At 37.1% G+C, this 21,019-nt stretch overlaps 1 protein-coding gene across 1 annotated transcript; it reads right to left on the bottom strand.

The window, feature by feature from the left end:
• Positions 1-998: 998 nt before the first annotated feature.
• Positions 999-16,549, bottom strand: LOC126818603 (nucleoporin NDC1). The gene is made up of 16 exons (XM_050546104.2): positions 16,384-16,549; positions 14,524-14,644; positions 13,218-13,319; positions 12,615-12,780; positions 11,577-11,700; positions 11,084-11,192; positions 10,712-10,760; positions 9,689-9,824; positions 8,677-8,769; positions 7,259-7,490; positions 5,870-5,971; positions 5,641-5,699; positions 5,103-5,217; positions 4,584-4,684; positions 3,717-3,871; positions 999-3,381 (listed from the first exon to the last, which is right to left on the bottom strand). Exons 1-16 carry the CDS (start codon positions 16,441-16,443, stop codon positions 3,318-3,320), a joined length of 1,788 nt encoding a protein of 595 aa, XP_050402061.1. The 5' UTR covers positions 16,444-16,549; the 3' UTR covers positions 999-3,317.
• Between the last annotated feature and the right edge of the window lie 4,470 nt (positions 16,550-21,019).

Below are 21,019 nucleotides of genomic sequence, written 5' to 3' on the forward strand. Positions count from 1 at the left end.
ATTAATCCTAGGATAACTCAAATGAAATGAAATGAAAAAAGGTTTAATTCCTATTTTTCTGCACTACAGCCTACTCTTATATCAAATTCCAACTGTCAAGGGTTCTCTCATGTGCACACCAATGTGTACAAAGGGGACCACGATTATGGTCCCATCCGAATGACTAGACAGCCATCCTTGTCAGGTCCCCCGTCCTGCTATTCACAAATGAACAACATTCCATCAAGAACGTTAACTTTGTCCTGTATCTTGTGGTCAAGGGTTCTTTCTCACCACCAAATGAACAATCCTTAGGAATTTAATGAAAAGTTGGATGAACAGACGGGGGGGGGGGTGGGGGGTGGGATGGCCTAGTGGTCTAGAGTGTCGAGCTTCGAGCTCTGGCTAGCCATTCACCTCTGGCTTGCGGACAAGTCTTGATCCTTGGAGTGAGCGTATGTGGCTTAGAGATAGTGTAGCACTTTGGCCCTTGAGACAATTTTGGCTCTTTATAAAATTGTCTCTTCAATTTTGTCTATAAAGTCAAATCACAAGTACTAAATGAACATGGATATAGTTGTTCGTAAAAAACAGTGATGTTTTAGTTAAATTATAATCATTGTCAAAATAGTCATCAAATTCTAGCTGTTTATTGACCTGTGGTCGGTTGACCAAAAATAGGTAATGTTTCCTATCCTAGTGGGAAATAAAGAGTTTTATTCCTTATATGGCGTGGAAATTCACGTCAAGGTTATTGAAGACCTGGAAAAAGTAGGGGGTATAAATTAGGGTGTAGAGGAGAGCTAGATTAGAGCTCACCCAGAAATTCTTACCAGTCATTACCATTGAGAACGAGGAACCTGAAAAGCCAGTACAACTTAGTAATAAAGTTGGGAAATTAGTATTACTGTAGTGTTATTTACGATCACAAACACAACAAATAAAGAAGTCGGTAGTACTACAATAGGGCTGCCTTCTCAACCTTGTGGGTGAAAAACAAGAAAAACAATAAGAAAAGATGAAAATACATCTGTTTATTTACAAACAGGGTAACAGGAAATAATTACATGATATACAGGATGAAACGTTTGGTGGTTTGTACACTTATTTATGCCTCCATATAAAGAGAGAAATGAAATGAAATGGGGTTCAATGTCCAACTGTATAACCTTCAGTTGGTAGCTAGAGAGAGAGAGAAATGGGGTTTAACGTCCACTCGACACAAACTAGGTCATTTCGGGACTAACATATGGTTTAATTCTATTTCAATAATTCGCTTGCGCGTAGGGGTCTTTAGCAGTGGGAGGAAACCGGAGGACCCCGGAGAATCAGTTGGTAGCTAACATGGTTCAATTCACCATAAACTGTGTCAAAAGTCAGTATTCAATCCTTAAGCATACTCAAAATAGAAATGGAGAGAGAGAGAAATGGGATTTAACCTCCACTCAACACAAACTAGGTCATTTCGGGACTAACATAGTTCAATTTTATTTCCATAATAGCTTGCGCGTAGGGGTCTTTAGCAGTGGGAGGAAACCGGAGGACCCGGAGAAAACCCACGAGGTTGGACAGGCGACCCTACTCCTTGTCACATGCAACCGGGGAATCGAAACCACGCCAGTTAACTCAATGACAGACTTTATGATACAGCGCGCACGTGCTAACCATTCAGCTATCCAACCCCCCAAATAGAAATGGTATCAGGTGTTCTAAAGTGTAAATATAGGCCTACCCTGCCTCTTGCATGAATCACTTCTAGATAAGTCGCGTGATGATGTTGATGTATACCATGCCCGTCTTCATTAGCCCAGTCGGAGCAGAACAGTAGGATGTTAAACCCATTTCATTTATATCATGCATTTTTATTGCATGTTACCAATCCCATAGAATGGGTATGAGAATATTTACAGTTCAGGAGATGATTTGAATGATATATGTAAAGTCTTAAAAATTCAACTGTCACTGTATAGTAGTTTGGATGGGATTCAAAATCATTCAAATGAAGATCAATGGCTTTAAATGAAAGCGAGTGTGAACACAATTTCTTTACAAGCAAGGTACAAATTTAAATTTCTACAACAAAAGTCAAACTTACAAACAACATCTATTATTAAAGTTACTCTCTCTCTCTCGACAGGGTGAGCTGGGTGGAAAACTTTAATGTCAAAAATTTTCAATGCCTAGTACTATAGAGAAAAACAAATATTGACATTTTGCACAGAAAGGGTTAAGAATATTGATTAAGGGGTGAGGCTACCCGAAAAATGCTTTCTGAAATTCTAAAGCTAGTGAATTGAAGATGGCACAAGTAGTTAGGAAATGTAATAAACAAGGGAAAACTAACATTTGCCAGGGTGACACAATTTTTTGGAAAAAGTATGAAAAAAGGGTGTACACCATATCTCTGGCACTAATAAAAGATAAATGTCTCATTTTTGGACTGCTTATTCTTTAATGATAACCCCAAAACAAGACAGCGAGTTTTTCTCTATATTTTTTATAGTTTCTTGGAAAATGATGTTTAAAACATTTGCCTCACTACAATATTTTGTCTTTGGAAAAATATTTTGATAACTTTTGAAATATTAATGATAATTCAAATTGCATTCTGTCTGATTCTGTGGTAGATATTAGTTTTTATATCCTGCAAAAGATATCTTAATTAGTTACAGAGATATAGTGTACCTACGTTTTTCATAATTTTTTCCCCAAAAATGTGTTACCCTGGCAACAATTTTTCTTTAATGCTAGTTTTCCCATGTTTATTGTGTGTGTATTAGTTGTATTTTACGTCCACTTCAACGAGGTGATATCACAGACAACCTTGTTTATTACATTTCCCAACTATTTGTACTATTTTCAATTCAATAGCATTAACATTTCAGAATATAAATTTTCGGACAGCCCCCCCCCCTTAATGCTTGGAAATATCACTATTAACGTCTTTTTATCGGTTATGGGTCTAATTATATTCATAACAAATACTAATCATTCATTGGCTAAGCACTATCATAGCACAAATTTTATCTCTTGTCCAACATAAAGGCTGCATTCTTTAAGTTTTCTTGAATAAACAGTCTGATTATCTTATTACAACAGTAATATGGACCAGGAACCAAGCATGACCATCGCCGCAATCTCGGAATTGTGATGTCATATAAAAAATAGTACTTGAGTTGGCGGAGCGAAGAGAAAGATGAGTAGGGCTGGGGAACCAGTTCCTGGTCCATAAATTTGTTTTGAGCACTTTAACATTTCTGGCAGTCACAGCAGATTTCTGATATTTATCATCATTCATCCATTTTGATTTATAAATGTCATTTTTCACTTATTAACTGTCATTCCTTGTACTCCAAAAATGGACGAAGTTTTTTAGAGCAATCTGGATCCATTGGTAAATCTCTGAAAACATAAAAATCATAAAAATGAAATTAAAAGATCTTTAGAAAAAGAAAGATGAGAGAGAGAGAAATGGGGTTTAACATCCACTCACACAAACTAGGTCATTCCGGGACTAACATATCATTCAATTTTATTTCAATAATTCACTTATGCGTAGGGGTCTTTACCAGGTGGGAGGAAACCGGATGAACTGGAGAAAACCCATGAGGTTGGACAGGCGACCCTAATCCTTGTCACATACAACCAGGGAATCGACTTACGACGGGTCATAGTTACCAAATAAGGCAATACAATGGGACATAATTACCAAATAAGGAAATATGAAAGATACTTACCGAATATGTTTACCAAATTTATTAATGATTCTATATATGGAGCTCTTTAACACAGTCTGTAGTTGATATCGTAACGTGGCATCATTGACAGTAAATATATCTTTATTATTACGTCTTGTTAACGGGGTAACCAGTTTAAAATGTTTCTCTACATTCTAAAAAAAAATACAGCAAAAACAACACAGTGTATGAAATGAAATGAACTGAAATTGAGTTTAACATCCTACTATTCTGCACTGACTGGGATAATAAAGATGGGTATATGTCATACTATGAGAGAAATTTTGCCCGGAAAGCGGCTCTACGGCCTACTCTTTCGAATTTCAGCTAGCAAGGATTCTTTTACGGGCACGCCCATGGGTACACAGGACCTTGGTTTTTGTACCATCCAAATGACTATAGGGTGTCCCTTCCCAGGTCTTCTGTTCTGCACGCTAATGTGTACATAGTTGGACCTCCGTTTTTCGTCCCATCCAAACAACTGGACACACATTACTTGACCTTCCCACAGGTGCTCCCTGAAAGTTCGTATAACCAGGGATTTTGATTCCGAGACATTCTAGTCGAGAATCCAGTGCCCTGACCACTCGATCACTGCAGTGCCCTGACCACTATAGCACTGCAGTGCCCTGACCACTCGAGCACTGCAGTGCCCTGACCACTCGATCACAGCAGTGCCCTGACCACTCGAGCACCACAGTGACCTGACCACTCGAGCACCACAGTGACCTGACCACTTGAGCACTGCAGTGCCCTGACCACTTAAGCACTGCAGTGCCCTGCCCACTCGATCACAGCAGTGCCCTGACCATATGATCACTGCAGTGCCATCACCGAAAACAGATCAGATAGTAAACAAAGGCTCACCTCCTGTAAGTTGAGTAAACTGGAGAGAATTGTGGGTAATGACCTTTGAACTATACCAAATTTATCTTCCTCAAAAGAAGCCGTCACCAGATCAGACAAGGCTGAAAATATTAGAATATTATACATGGACTGTACAGACGACATTAGTATTTGGTCCCATCCGAAGGACTAAACATTGTCCCTTGCCAGGACCTCCATCCTGCACCCACTCCCAAAGGGGAACCATTCCAAAAATTGCAATGAATTTTCTTGGCTAACACGGGGATCGAACACGGGACCTCTAGGTTTGTGAGCCAACATCTTACTTACTGAGCCATCGCGGCTACAATATTATTTGGAAGATTCTGTTATGTTTATACTGGTGCAAGGGTTCAATTGAGCCAGTTCAGTTTATCCATGTATTTGGAAGATGCTTCAATCCCAGCACAAAGAAAATCGCTAGCTATGTGAACTTCCCAAATAAAGGTGAAGTGTTGTAAGCTGTTCTACATAAACTACAAATTGTTAATTAAATCAAACCTTCAACAGCCCAGATCTGTATTTGTGATGCAGCAAACAGAACACGGCTTTTAGAGTCGGGTAATTCACCCATAAAATAACCAATACCAGGCTTCTTACTGATCAGAGCTGAAAACTAGAGACAAATTCAGCATTATAAATTGATTTCAAACTGAAATTTATTAACCATTTATTCAATTTCAATAATTCAATAGGGGTCTTTAGCGACGAGAGGAAACCAGAGGACCCGGAGAAAACCCACAAGGTTGGAGAGACCCTATTACAATAAATGAAAATGGGGTTTAACGTCCTACTGTTCAGCTCTGACTGGGCTAATGAAGACAGGCATGCAACATGCAGTGTGCTATGAGGGAAATTTTGCCTTGACAACGCTACAGCCTACTCTTATATCGAAATCAAACTGCCAAGGGATCTTGAACGTGCATGCCAATGTGTATACTGACACTGAGGAACCCCGCCGGAAAAACCCGATGCAGGGATCGAACATGGGAACTCCAGGTGGCTCCAAAATAATGAATATATAATATAAACAGCTTACCTTCTCCCTCCATATGGTGAATGTTTTTTTCGGTGCTGGTTCTATGTCATTTTCAGACACTAAAATTAAATATTAAAATGGCTAAACTTCTTTCATCTGCGTCAAAAATAAAACTGTTAATCTAATTTCATTTTATCTGTCCTCATTTAAAATTTTATGTCCATATTTTATGAGAGAATCTGATTCCAGATGGAGAATTTTAGACATCAAATAAATATTTATATGTTACCTGGACTTGTGTTATCAAGTGGAATATGACTGAAGTTATTATTGTAGTTCATGCTGTGTAGGGTGGCCGAATGATAAAACACAGATTCATTCACACTTTCCCCTATAAAAGAAATGAAATGGAATTAAGGTACAATATTTCTGCACTCCAACAAACGAAAACAACTTTTAAAACCAATATACTCCTTGAGTAGACAAGTAGCTCCTGCAGAAGACTAGCTCCGTCAGTAGACTACAGTTAGCCCTCCAGCAGACTCCAGGGCAACCTTCGGGTGTAGACTATGGTTCGGACTACAGTCTGAACTATCCCGATCGTGCTCTATCGTATGGTATGGCTGGTCATGACCACAGGTTGAACTATAGTGCAAAAAACTGTGCAACTGAAGGTCGTCCCGAAGGAGAGTAATGGATTTTAATTAACAAATGGTCATTTCAGACATAGGCAAGTTAGTTTATGATGGCTCAGACAGTAGCTTCTCCAGAAGAAAACTATGTCCTTCAGAAGAAGACTAGCACTTCCAGAAGAAGACTAGCACTTCCAGAAGAAGACTAGCACTTCCAGAAGAAGACTAGCTCCTCAAGAATACCAGCCCTTCCAGTGGTCTAGCTCCTCCAGAATACCAGCCCTTCCAGTGGACTAGCACTTCCAGAATATTTCAAGTAGCTCCTCCAGAAGTGTAGCTCCTCTTGAAGACTACAGGTAGCTCCTCCAGAAGAGTAGCTCCTCCAGAATACTAGCTCTTCCAATACACTAGCTCCCTCAGTGTAGTAGGAAATTTTCAACCTCAGCAAGCAGCCTGAAAATAGACTCTTCAATCCAGATTTTTCTGTCGTGTCTATCCTATATGCTGTCTTGGGATTAAATATACTTTCTACTAATTCGGTTCAAGGTAACACCCTATGGCTAACGTCACCACAGATCTGAGCTATGCATGTATTTGTATATCTGGAGAAACCTATATCATTCTGTCCTATGCAGTCTCCAGGTTAAATGTACTTCCTAACAAGAGATTTGGTCATGGGGAATTCCCTTTGGCCGGCGAGATAGCGGTTGCAATACACTCGCCAACAGGGAGAGAGAAAGAGAAATGGGGGTTTAATGTCCAATTGACACAAATTAGGTCATTTCTGGACTATCATATGGTTTAATTTTATTTCAATAATTTGCTTGCACTTAGGGGTTTTAGCAGTGGGAGGAAACTGGAGGACCCAGAGAAAACCCACGAGGTTGGACAGGCTACCCTATTCCTTGTCAAGTACAATCGGGGAATCGAAACCCCGCCAGATGACTCAATGACAGACCTTATGATACAGCGCGTACGTGTTAAACATCCACTCCCCCACCGCCACCCCACCTCACCGACAGGATCATAATGTCTCTGCCTCTTACCTTGTGTATAAGGTCTATCTATTACATTTGCCTGTTTAACTGGGACACTGGCATATGTTTTCCAATTGGCAGCTTCAATCTGTCCACATAAATCATTTATCTCCGCTAGGCATACAGAACTGATACGATTCCATGCGTGTGGATGACCTCCGGGCTGGCTCAAACAAAATATCCGTTTTCTTCTCTCTGCTGAAAACTTGGCCAGTGAATATAAGTCTAAAAATCCCAAATACTGAAAAAAATAATGAAATCATGATTTGATTTTAATGGGCTGACTGGCTGTGAAATTAAAGATGCATTCTCACAAAAGTATTTACAGGATAGTTATTTCCAATAAAAGTATGGCAAATCTGGTCTAAGTGGAAAGTAGAGACGCTCAATCTTACTATAAAAATACCGGATTCCATGAGCACCCATGTGGCAACCATTGGGCAAAAATGTCAGGGTATCACTAACTGCCGACCTGACGGCTTATTTTTTGCCAGCTTGCCTTTGGGAGCCGTTGATATTTCTTGTATGGGTGGGCGGTAATCCAAGAATTTACTTAGGCTTCAATATGTATGGCAAATGGACAGTAATTAATAAGTCACATAACAAACATGGCTTCTAAAAATATATTTTTTATATCTTTGGGTATTTCCCCGCGAATACAAATTACAATGTTCTGTGAAGGATTTGAAGCAAATATTTGATAGATTAATTAGTTTGAATATGTTTTTAGTCCAAATACATCATCAAACTACACAGTTTGTACGCGGGAAGGCATCTTTAACTTACTTCTTAGTCAATTGAATCAGGTAAGTCAACCATAACCATAAAGCTGAGAGAGAGAGAGAGAGAGAGAGAGAGAGAGATGGGGTTAAACATCCAGTTGACAAAAACTATGTCATTTCAGGACAAACATATGGTTCAATTTTACTTCAATAATTCCCGTGCGCATAGGGGTCTTTAGCAGTGGAAGGAAACCGGAGAACCCAAGAGAAAAAAACACGAGGATGGACATGCGAACCTACAACCAGAGAATCAAAACCACGTCACTTGACTCAATGAAAGACCTTATGATCTAAAGCTCAGAAGTCAAATCAGTTGGTCACCAACCCACCCATAACCTTTTAAAAACTGGACCACCCGCAACTAGTGCTGCTTTGAGAGCACTAAACAGCCCAAGTCATTTGAAAAGTTGTATTTTGGGCTATCTTTTTTCCAAGGAACCGGGGTCTACTCAAAATTTAAATGTACCAAGTGGTAAAAGGTTAAAGCATTACACAGTAACGTTTGTAGGTTTTTCTTCTGTAAGATCACTTACAAATTGATTTATGAAATGAGACTGATGTTTAAAAGAAAGTCTTGCTAACCTCAGATAAACAAAATATTGATTGTTCCGATTTAAAAGGAGAGGGTTTTAATTATAATCCTACCTTGATTAACGGTTGAATATTACAGTTGAGAGCATCGTATAGACATCTTTGATACTGACTATCAAATACATCCTCTACTGGGAAACTATAATGCTACAAATAATATTAGAAGATATTTCAAATAGTGGTCTAAGGGGAGATAATATGAGAGTAAGGTCTGAAAACAGAGTTGTCTCCCATTAAAAATTGATACAAATTGGGGATACTTGATTGAATGTTTCAGAATTAATTTCTCGCAATTCCAAAAATAGTGTAGAGTGAAAAGGAGAATTTCAGAGTACAACATGTGCCGACTGCCTCAGAAAATATCTCAACCTATCATGACAGCTAAAAACATTTGTCCTCTAACACCCAATAATGATCCTGTTTCTTCTATGTTTATTGTGTAATTCTTATTGGAACTCTGAAATTTAGTGATTAAATAAATTAAGTTGGCTACTCTGTTGCCAAATATGCTCCCGACCTGTGCGACCGGATACTGGTAGACCTACTGTATTTGTTTACGTTTTTGGATCGTTTTAGATAACTATATTTGGACATTTTTATTTGTTGTGAATGTGCGAGACAAAAATGCTGATACTTTAAAATAGTGACAGGAACAAAATCTAACCCAATGGATCCATGTTAGGCCTGTTTTCTATGTACACATTTTGGCCAATTTTCCATGTACACATTTTGGCCGTTGAAAAAGCCGGTCTAATGCAAATGTAATGTAACTGGCCAAAACGCACACATTGAAAACAGGCTTTATGGTGATTTTTTAAATTTAATTTGATTTGAATTTCACTGTACACTAAACTATTAACATAAAAATTTTTAGAATTGTCCATTTTTGTGGTTGAGACATGATTTAGACTTGATCTAGGTATATTTCTTTCTTATATTAACTCACAGTATGCTCCCAATTACCATTCGAAAAAATAAATTTCAATTCACCATATTTAAATACCTACAAATATGAGAAATAAGTATTTTAAAATGTGGTTTTTATTGGTAATAACCTTAATATTACCTCTGTTTGGTATATTTTGAAGAGAATGTTCGCCAGAGACCAGGTGTAATTGATATAAACACCAAATATCAGAACTTCCCACAATAATCCACAGTTAAATAATCCATATATACTGTCTAATGGTACATCATCTAAACTGTAAAATATAATATATCCCTTGTTAAACAGGCCGTATATATACTGTCTAATATACCACAGTTAAACAGGCCGTATATACTAATATACCACAGTTAAACAATCCATATACTGTCTAATGGTACATCATCTACACAGGTAAAATATAATATATCCCAATTAAACAGTTTGTATACCCTAGTTAAACAGGCTGTATATACTGTCTAATATACCACAGTTCAACCGGTCATATGCCATGTCTAATATACCACAGTTAAACAGGTCATAGGTCATATATACTGTCTAATATACCACGGTTAAACAAGCCATATATACTGTCTAATATACCACAGTTAAACGGGCTATATACCACAGTTAAACAGGCCGTACCACAGTTAAACAGGATATACTGTATTATGGTACATCATCAACAGTGTAAAATATAATTTAAAAAGTTTGTACACCACAGTAAAACAGGACGAATATACTGTCTAATAGTTATGAACTTGACAGCTGCGAATTTACTTGCCAGTCAACTGACGTATCATAAAATTATATATTCAGGGAATTTAACCTTAATCCTAGTGCTCCTTAAACCGACCTAAACTGCCAAAGTACAATGAATAATGATGGCAGCCCCAAGAACTAGTAAACGGTCCTAATCTCCAGTGAATAATGAGGGCTGCCCCAAGAACTAGTAAACGGTCGTAATCTCCAGTGAATGAGGGCCGCCCCAAGAACTAGTAAACAGTTATAATCTCCAGTGAATAATGATGGCTGCCCCAAGAACTAGTAAACAGTCGTAATCTCCAGTGAATAATGAGGGCCGCCCCATGAACTAGTAAACGGTTCTAATCTCCAGTACGGAGAGCTATTCAGGTGGTTTAGCTTATACACAATCCAACATACCTAAATTGCAGATTTAGATTATACATCACCCATCCTCTTGGAACAGAACCTTAAAAAAATACTTAATACATTTTATTGAACTCTGACCTTATTCTTTAAATATGAATTATTCTATATTATTTAATGGGTCAACAGTGGTGGTGTGGCCAGCACACTGAACTAATAACCTGAAACTCCAAAGATTTGAATCCCTGAATGGGCGAAGAAAAATCATTGGGATATTTCAAGACCAGTTATCATTTGTCATGGGTAGCATCTGTTATAAAAGGAAATTGTCAACATATTCCCTTTTCATTATACAGGTTTTAAATATTATAGCAAGAATTGTCAGCTCTATCTAAATCTTATATAATGTATCTTAAGCTCACTCACCAAATAAATAATAGAGAAGATAAAAATATTTGACTTGTCTGAGGGTGTTTTTAATACAACATATCAACAGACAACCAGTCATACTTCTCACTTGAAAAAACTTGTCTCTCTAAAAAAAACAAAAAATACAATTAACACAATTTTTCCAAACCTACAGGTCATTTTATAGGTGGGGGATGGATGGCCGAATGGTTAGCGCATACGCGTTGCATCATAAGGTTTGTGTTTGAGTCTACTGGCGTGGTTTTGATTCCCCGGTTGTATGGGACAAGGAGTAGGGTCGCTTGTCCAACCTCGTGAGCTTCCTCTGGGTCCTCCGGTTTCCGCCCACTGCTAAAGACCCCTACACACAAGCGAATTATTGAAATAAAAGGCCCTCCTAGCACACTGCATGGCGTATGCCTGTTTTCATTAACTTGATTGGCGCAGAAAAGTAGCACATTAAACCCCATTTTAGACTTTCAACGATTTTGCTATTTAGATGTATATTTACCTGTATCAATGGAAACTCAAGATAATTATTGAGGTCAAGGTAAAACTGTGAGAAGAAACTGATTCCCAGAAATAATCCATATAAAATCAGAAATAAGTGATGTTCATTTAAATTCACCACGAGTCTGAAAAGTATAATACAAATATATATTACCCAATAATTGTCTACATAACTATTTAAAAATACACTGTATGGTGTACACCCATCTTCATTAGTCCAGTCAATGCTGAAAAGTAGGATGTTAAACTCCATTTCATTTCATTTCATTTATTCAAAATGACAGGCTGCTAGGAAAAGAAGCTTATGCCGAGCATCATGAAGTATGAATTTCAAGTCAATCTTTAAAATAGATCAATAATTATAGGAAATTGTTTTAATACACAGTGAGAGAGAGAGAGAGAGAGAGAGAGAGAGAGAGATTGGGTTTAAAGTTCACTCGACACAGACTAGGTCATTACAGGACTAACATATGCTTCAATTTAATTTAAATAATTAGCTGTGGGAGGAAATTGGAGGACCCGGAGAAAACCCACAGGGATGGACAGGCGACCATATACTCCTTGTCATGTACAAGCGCAGAATCGAAACCGTGCCACTTGACTATGACAGACCTTATGATTTCACGCGCAAGCGTTAATCCACTAGATAAACCAACCCCTCCTCTCTAATAGAAACACTGTGTAGGAATTCCACCAGTTGATAACTTTAGCCTCTAAGTGTTGTCCATAAGATTTTTTAAATGATCACTGGCCAAAACTTTGACAGTAATTATCAGAAATGAATAGGCTTCTTCGTCTCATGAAAATAAACATTGTGTATAAATTCCAAATTAATACATCCAAACAAAAATTGTTGACAACAGACAGCTAGACGGACCAGAGCGAAAGCAATATATGTGTAGTGTCATAACTGTCATTTAAAACTAATTTTGTTAAATATTTTAACATTTTCAAAGAAACAGTTCAACAAAAACAGGAAACAAAATTTAAATAATGATAATGTCTTATGTTAAACAAGAACTAGAATATGTATACATACCCATCGGGGGATTGTGTTAAAGACGAATATTTTCCACCAATGAAACTTGAACAACACCAGGATAGAATCACACTACCCATACAATAAACACCCAGATGACATAAACGACTTATTTTCATCAGACGTAGTAAATTACTAAATCTTGTTTCACCAATCTCAGGCGTCACTAGAAAATAGAAAGAGAAAGTAATCAAATACTTACTACACCTAAAGAGAGAGAGATAAATGGGGTTTAACGTCCACTCAACACAAACTAGGTCATTTCGGGACTAACATATGGTTCAATTTTATTTCAATAATTCCCTTGCGCTTAGGGGTCATTAGCAGTGGGAGGAAGCCCTACTCCTTGTCCGTACAACCGGGGATTCGAAACCACGCCGATGACTTAATGACAGGCCGTATGATACAGCGCGCACATGCTAACTATTCGGCCATCCAACCCCCCAAACCTGGATATAAGGCACTTGTCACTAACTTTGTCAGACATAAATTATCACACAAAATAAATGTTATGTGATAATTTATGTCTGACAAAATCTGTGACAGGTGAGACTTTCTGTCCAGGCTTGTTTAACGTTCTACTTTTCTACCTCATTTACCTACCTGTAAAGAATGCTGAAGAATACCAAATTAAGGCTCCATTTATTATCAATATAAACACCAGTTGTAACACCATTGACAACGAAAATATCGTCATAAAGACATCTGTAATATAACAAAACATTGTTTTTACATACTCCTACAAAGTTTATGAATTATATATGTCAAATGTAATCTGCTGAAACTGGTTGATAAATAAATGAAAATGGAATGAAACAAGGTTAAGTTTAACATCCTACTTTTCTGCACCAACCAGGCTAATGAAGACAGGTATATGTCGAGAGAGAGAGAGAAATGGGGTTTAACGTCCACTCAACACAAACTATGTCATTTTGGGACTAACACATGGTTCAATTTTATTTCAGTAATTCGCTTGCACGTAGGGGTCTTTAGCAGTGGGAGGAAACCGGAGGACCCGGAGAAAACCACGATGTTGGACTGGCGACCCTACTCCTTGTCATCTACAACCGGGGAATCGAAACCACTCCAAACATTATGATACACGGCGCATGTGCTAACCATTCTGCCATCCAACCCCCCACAGGCATATGTCACATAGTGTACTATTATGTAAATTTTGCCTGGATATCGGCGTTAATGCCTACTCTTCATCGAATTCCTAGTCATGGATTCTTTGACATGGATACCAACATTCCTTGCCAGACCCTCCATCCTGCATCATTGACAAAGAGTAACTTTATCGGCCAACACTGGGATCGATCCATGACCTTCTAGTTAGTGAGTCAGAAACATAACAATAGAGAAAGAGAGAGAAATGGGGTTTATTGTCCACTCGACACAAACTACTTCATTTTGGAACTAACACATGGTTCAATTTTATTTCAATAATTCGCTTGCACGTAAAAGTCTTTAGCAGTGGGAGGAATCCGAAGGATCCGGAGAAAACCCACGAGGTTGGACAGTTGACCCTACTCCTTGTCACGTACAACTGGGGAATCGAAACCACAACAGTTGACTCAATGACAAGACCTTATGATACAGCGCACACATGCTAAACATTCGGCCATCCAACCACCCCCTCTCATACCAATAGAAGGTTGTCAAATAAAGTTTAATCTCAGGAATAGGCAAATTATCACACAATGAATATATACAAACCCGAGCATAAGGCACTTGTCACAAACATTGTCAGACACAAATTATTACACAATGTATATGTTATAATAAAAATGTTATGTCATAATTTGTGCCTGACAAAGTCTGTGATCGGTGCCTTATGTCCTGGCTTGGCCGAATAAAACGGAAGACATTTAAATTAATTTTATTTTTAAGATAAACAAAATGTTACCTATTAGTGTTTGTATTGGATGAAAGATGTTGATATTAACAGCCAGAATATAAATCACAGTCAATATAGGTAGACAGGTTATATACCAGAATATACTTCCAATTTTTCTCCAAACATATACCTACAAATATAAACTCAGTTTTCAAAGAAACACACTTAATTATGGAATGACAATTACTACACGCATGGTTTTTTTTCACTGTGATGTTTTCAACAAGATTTCACAAGTCGTTATCAAGCAAATACATGTTTCTTTGATTATGTTCCAAGTACTAAATGCCATTCAAAGAATATAAACTCGGTTTAACATGATATAAAACCTTTCCTCCATATTCAGTTCTAAAAAAAAACCTATGCCACTCTCTGCAGTCAAGCCACTGTTGTGATTTTGCCCTGTATAATACAGGCGACCGTCATGATAACCGGAACCCCTTTCACCTTTCCATGGAGTCCTGTACAACCAGCGGGATTTGACCTATGTATTAACACTTTGCCGTGGCTTCAATTCAGATATTATGCTTTAGATGTCAAATAAGTAACACTGGTATTATTATGGACTTAACTTGACAGTCAAATTGGCTGAAAATACTACACAACCTACGGTGTTATGTAAAATCTTTTGATAGACCACTTTTTCAGTTCTTCATGTTTATAAAATTGTCCCGGACCTTGAATGTATGCAGTTTAAAAGTAAACAAAAACTTAAAGTAGTTTATTACTCTCAATATTTAGGAGAGCAATTTAGCTAATTTGCAGGAGTCTTTAATGACTCCTTCGAAGGAAAGCCGATGTGCGTCGAGAGGAGCAGGAGCGAAAGCTCACCTTAAACGTGAAGGACTGCTCTTTAATCCAACTGAATCCAAGTCAGGAGATTATCTACCACTGATATTTTGGTTTTATGTCCTACGTACTGTTGTGCTCTGACTAGGCCAATGAATATGGACATTTTATCACATATTAAGCCATAGAAATTATACTTGTCCGATCAGCAGTTTTAAAACATGACCACATTTTTAAGAAGCTGAAAAAATATTTTGCTCCTTTACAAAGCCCAAATATCCAGAACAGCAGCACTGTCTGTCATGAAGGTGTTGTGAACTGGGCAGTGCATTGGAACCCTTGACACCACATTTGGCTCATCTGAGCCCCCCTCCCCCCCCGAATATTATTTTCCTTTCACACATTTAAGTTATTACTGGCAGTGTGTACATCATTATTTATGTTTTTATGGGGCATTCATGTTTGATGTGACTCCCATTTTTGTTGAAGATTTTGTCTTACTCATTGGTATTAATCTTAAGCCACTAACCCTGAATTTATAGGTTTTAATCTTAAATACCTGACCCTAACCCTAAAATGTAAAGAGAGAGAGAAACTAGGTCATTTCGGGACTAACATATGGTTTAATTTTATTTCAATAATTCGCTTGCGCGTAGGGGTCTTTAGCAGTGAGAGGAGAAACCTGAGGACCCAGAGAAAACACACGAGCATGGATAGGCAACCCTACTCCTTGTCACGTACAACCAGGGATTCAAAACCACACCAGTTGACTCAATGCAATGACAGCCTTTATAATACAGCGCGCGCCCCCCTAAAATGTAAAGGTAATGGAATGTAAAAGTGATGGAAAGTGATGGAAATAGAAAAGGGGAGTCCGATCACACATAATCGCCTTTTATGGATATTTGTGACTGTTATGCTTTTAGTTTAGAAGCATGTCAAAATTCTATTACTAAAAGTGAGGGCATTGACATGGTCTGCGATATCACACCAGTGGAGCGGACATTTATAGCCTAATTGGTTCTATTATTCAGTCTCCAGAATCAATATGCACAAGGCAATGTTCTGTTTATTTCGTACCTCTCTCATAAACCATCTATCAATAGGCTCTACCACAGTTTCTTGTTTCTTAAAGTCCATCTCCAGCAACTGTTTAAGATCGACTTTTGTTAATTAACTCAGTAGGTGGCAAGAGAAAAAAATAATTTACTCGGTTCGTTCACGTGCACATTTTATTTGAAGTCTGGCGGCATACTGGCTTGTGCCAAATTTTAAAATGAAAGTTTTATCGAAACGAAACAAAAATCAAATGAAGAGAAAAATATCTAGAATCGTTATGTATTTATTACATCTATAACTACAATAACACGTACAGTTCATATCTTGTTTATATCAAAATAATAATTTAAATTATGAATTAATACATAAAATTGCCTTAACTTCGTTTCAGTTTATATTTACCTATAGTCTGAAATTTGAAACCGGGCACCTGCTGAAAAATAGAAGAGAAAGTCAACTTTTGTTTTTTTAGCCGATCAAAGAGTTTTATTGATTGTCGTGGGAAGATTTGGGGTTGAATTTTTTAAAGAAGGTTTCATCTGTCGTAAAACTGGAAATTTTGATGCAAGATATGGCGGGCCATACGGCCGGGGATCCTCTCGAGTGCTATAGTGTAAGTATGAGATATCCTCAGTCTGTGAAATTAGTCACCACCCAAGACTGTCAAATTTGACATTCATGACCCCATTTTGAGTTCTTGTTTACAGCTAGTTTTACTATATATTTTTAGAGCCACCAGCCTATATCAGTAAGTTGATTTCCCTTCGGTGTAATGACACAGGGCCAGACAGACCTAATTTTGTGGAATTTCAATTTATAGATCTCACACAGCATTTCCAGAACACCACTTACGATGTTACAGTCTGATTAATGATACGCCATGGTTTAAAACCATAAATAAGGGGGTGGGTGGGTGGCAAAATAGTTTGATGCGTCTGTTTTAGATCATAAAATCTGTCATTGAGTCAAGTGGTGTGGTTTCGATTCCCTGACCCTGCTTGTATGTGAGAAGGAGGAGAGGTGCCTGTCTGTGGGTTTTCTCTGTGTCCTCTGGTTTCCTCCCACTGATAAAGATCTGTAAGCACAAGCGAATTATGGAAATAGAATTAGTCCTGAAATGACCTAGTTTTTGTTGAGGGGACATAAAAGCCCGACATTAAACCCCATTTCTCTGTCTATTTTAAAACCGTCATCTATGAATTTATATAATAGTACAAGTGCAGTTATAACATCATTATTTTGAATGAAGCGGTTTTAGCTATACAGTACAGTATGTGCATCTATGTTTTAATATTACCATAGTGTGAATTTGTTACTGACATGTACATAAACTGATGACATTTGCAGGAGAATAATAGTGGTTGGGACCCACAGTTTACTTCATTTGGATTTCCAGCAGTTGACAGAAGTTGTCATTTGAATTAAGTCACTCTTAAAAGTTTAATTTAATACAACTAACCCACACTACAAAATATGAGAATCAGAATTTACTGCTTTTGACAGACAGAGACACAGAAATGAGTAGCAATGTTGTATGTAATGGTAACAAATCAGCCTATTGCAGAATCTCCTTTTGGCCTCAAATGTTATATAAATTATTAAAGATACATTATGGGAGATTAGATAAAGAGCTGGCAGTTCTCACTATAATAGTTAAAAACTAGATAATGTAAAGGGAATTTGCTGAAAATTTCAGTCAAATTGATCCACTCTGAACCGAGATTTTAGTGATTGAATTTTCAGCCTAGCCTTGATTAACATTACTAAGGTCAGCATGATAAAACACATTGTCTCGATTATCCATTTCATGATTAAATCATGAATGGAAGTTAAACAGCAAATCGGAACCTAATTCAACAAACATCGCAGGCTAGCGACGACATCGAGAGTTGATTATGATCTGGATAAGTTAATTAATCAAATTAATGTCTAATTAATAATTTAGATAACATTTCAGGCCTAAAAAAAGACCTGTAATATGCATAATGTATGTTTAAATAGACATTTATTCACGTGATCTATGGAAGGGTATCGCTGCCAATATTAAATGCTCTGCGACAATGTCGTTTCCTTTCATTATATGTAAAAAGTACAATGTACAAAGTCCTAATACCGATATTAATAAAGTCAAAATACCTCTAAGGCAAGAGTTAAATGTAAAACGTCAAATGTTAAGTGTTAAATGACAAATGTTTTGTGGAAAAATACTTTTTTTGACGTGTCTACATTTTACATTTCTCTCATTACATTTTACATTTGCGCTCTGCCACATCCCATTTGTCCTTCACGCTTTCTACATAGCAACTTTCGCACAGCATCAACTTGCATATGCAAATGTAGGATATCACGTGACTTATTAACATATATGGAAACCTGGCACAAGCACACTATAAGGATATTCACCGCGCGACAAAAGAAATCAAGCTGGCACACCATAAGAAACTATCTAGACGACCGTGTGTAATTTTGAATGTGCCAGGAAATAATTGATAGATTCAAGCAGCCAAAGAAACATACTTTCCAGTAATTTATAACACAATAACTGGAATTTCGTATTAATACCCTTATTTTTATATTTTAAACACCCCCACTCTTTCTGGTCTCTCTATAAACAGAGTTGAGTAGCATACTTTGATCCATTAAAAAAACCAACAATATATAAGCATTGTGCCCAACAAATAAATAATATATTTAAAGAGAGGAATGACTATACATCTTTTAGTATGGACATAAAGGATTTTTAATTAAGCCCTGTATCTTTATTTTAGTTTAGTCCCCCCCCCCCCCTTCCTTCACTTCAACTTCAAAGTCAAGCAAATATGAATGTGCCAGAAAATTATTTGTATATTTGAAAAGAGCAATCAGTGATACTTAACATGGTATCTGGAATTTCGTATTTAGACCAGTATTTTTACTTGAATACCCCTTTAATAGTGTGATATTTATTGGATTTAAATTATGAAAATACGATTGTACCAGAAAACTATTTACATATTTACAAACAGAAATGAATGTGACTTTCACTAATATGTAACATGATACCTGAAATTTCGTATTTGGACATTGCACAGCCCCCCCCCCTCCCCCCCGTAATAATCATAAAGTGCCATCTAAAGTGTCAAGGTTAGTAAATTTTTATTGTGTGCTAGGCTGATTTCCTGTTATAGTGTCATGAATATCCTTGTTCTGGCTTATAGTGTGCCAGGTTTCCGTATATGTTAATAAGTCACGTGATATCCTACATTTGCATATTATGCAAGTTGATGCTGTGCGAAACATGTTATGTAGAATGTGTGAAGGACAAATGGGATGTGGCAGAGCGCAAATGTAATGAGAGAAATGTAAAATGTAGACAAGTCAAAAAATCATTTTCCCACAAAACATTTGTCATTTAACACTTAACATTTGACGTTTTACATTTAACTCTTGCCTTAGAGGTATTTTGACTTTATCATTACCGGTATTATGACTTTGTACATTGTACTTTTTACATATAATCAATAGAAAAGACATTGTAGCAGAGCATTTAATATTGGCAGCGATACCCTTCCATAGTGATCACCATTTAATAATTTAACTTAGAAATGGATAATGAAGACTTTGTTTATTATCATAGCAATGGTACTTGACAATCAAGACTATATACATGTAGTTAAAACTTCAATGATAACTTTGCTCAGAATAAAATAATTTGACTGAAATTTTCAATATATTCATTTTTTATACGCCCACGTTTTCATGTGGATGTATATTGTCGTCGCCCCTGTCCGTCAGTCCACAATTGTTTGTGAACAGTCTACAGGTCACAATTTTTATCCGATTTCAATGAAACTTGAAATATAGGTTTATCACCCAAAGATCTCGTTCTCTTTCGATATTGGCATGTATCGGACTGTAACTTCATGGATTATGGCCCCTGATTGTACGAAAAATCACGTTTTTAGCTTGTGAAGACTGTAGAGGTCACAATTTTTATCCGATTTGATTTAAACTTGAAATGTATGCTTATAACCCAAAGATCTTGGTTCCTTTCGATATTCGCGCATATCGGAACGTAACATCCTGAATTATGGCCCCTGATTGTACGAAAAATCGCGTTTTTAGCCTGTAGACCCTATAGAGGTCATAATTTTTATCCGATTTAAAAAAACGTATTATTATATCACCGTTACACCCAAAACTGACAGACAAAATGGCCACCCCTCGTTCTCAAATTGCGTAAAAATATGGTATATCAAGGTTTTGGACCCTATAGAGGTCACAATTTTTATCCGATTTTGTTGAAACTTGAAATGTAAGTTTATAACTCAAAGATCTTGGTTCCTTTCGATATTTTAGCTTGTTTTCTATCCATCTCTCGAAAATGTGGGCGTATCCTGTCTGGCAGCCGCTGGTTATTATCTATTTTCAAACTATTATAGCAAGAACTGTCAGCTTTTTATCTAAATCTTACATAATGTATCTTTTAAGTTTAACCCATTAAATAAACTGAAGAATGCATACATGTACTAGTTATTATTCAAAAGTCCAAGATTTTATTTGAAAACCACCTGGAGATTATGTTCTTGAATCAAGCAGTTATGGTCTTTGTAACACTAGTTAGGAGAGGCAGTGGCTCAGTGAGTTGGGTGCTGGCTCACTAACCAGGAGGTCATAG

This window comes from Patella vulgata, chromosome 4 (genome assembly GCF_932274485.2).
Source record: "Patella vulgata chromosome 4, xgPatVulg1.2, whole genome shotgun sequence".
Taxonomy (NCBI): domain Eukaryota; kingdom Metazoa; phylum Mollusca; class Gastropoda; family Patellidae; genus Patella; species Patella vulgata.

What these genes read in the sequence shown, in the direction of transcription:
- LOC126818603 (XM_050546104.2), bottom strand. Translation starts at nt 16,443, where the DNA reads ATGGACTTTAAGAAACAAGAAACTGTGGTAGAGCCTATTGATAGATGG. An exon ending in TCTTCTCTATTATTTATTTG is followed by an intron (nt 10,761 to 11,083) that starts GTGAGTGAGCTT and finishes TATTTTTTTAAG; the next exon opens with GTTCTGTTCCAAGAGGATGG. An exon ending in ACAGATCTGGGCTGTTGAAG is followed by an intron (nt 4,685 to 5,102) that starts GTTTGATTTAAT and finishes TAATATTTTCAG; the next exon opens with CCTTGTCTGATCTGGTGACG.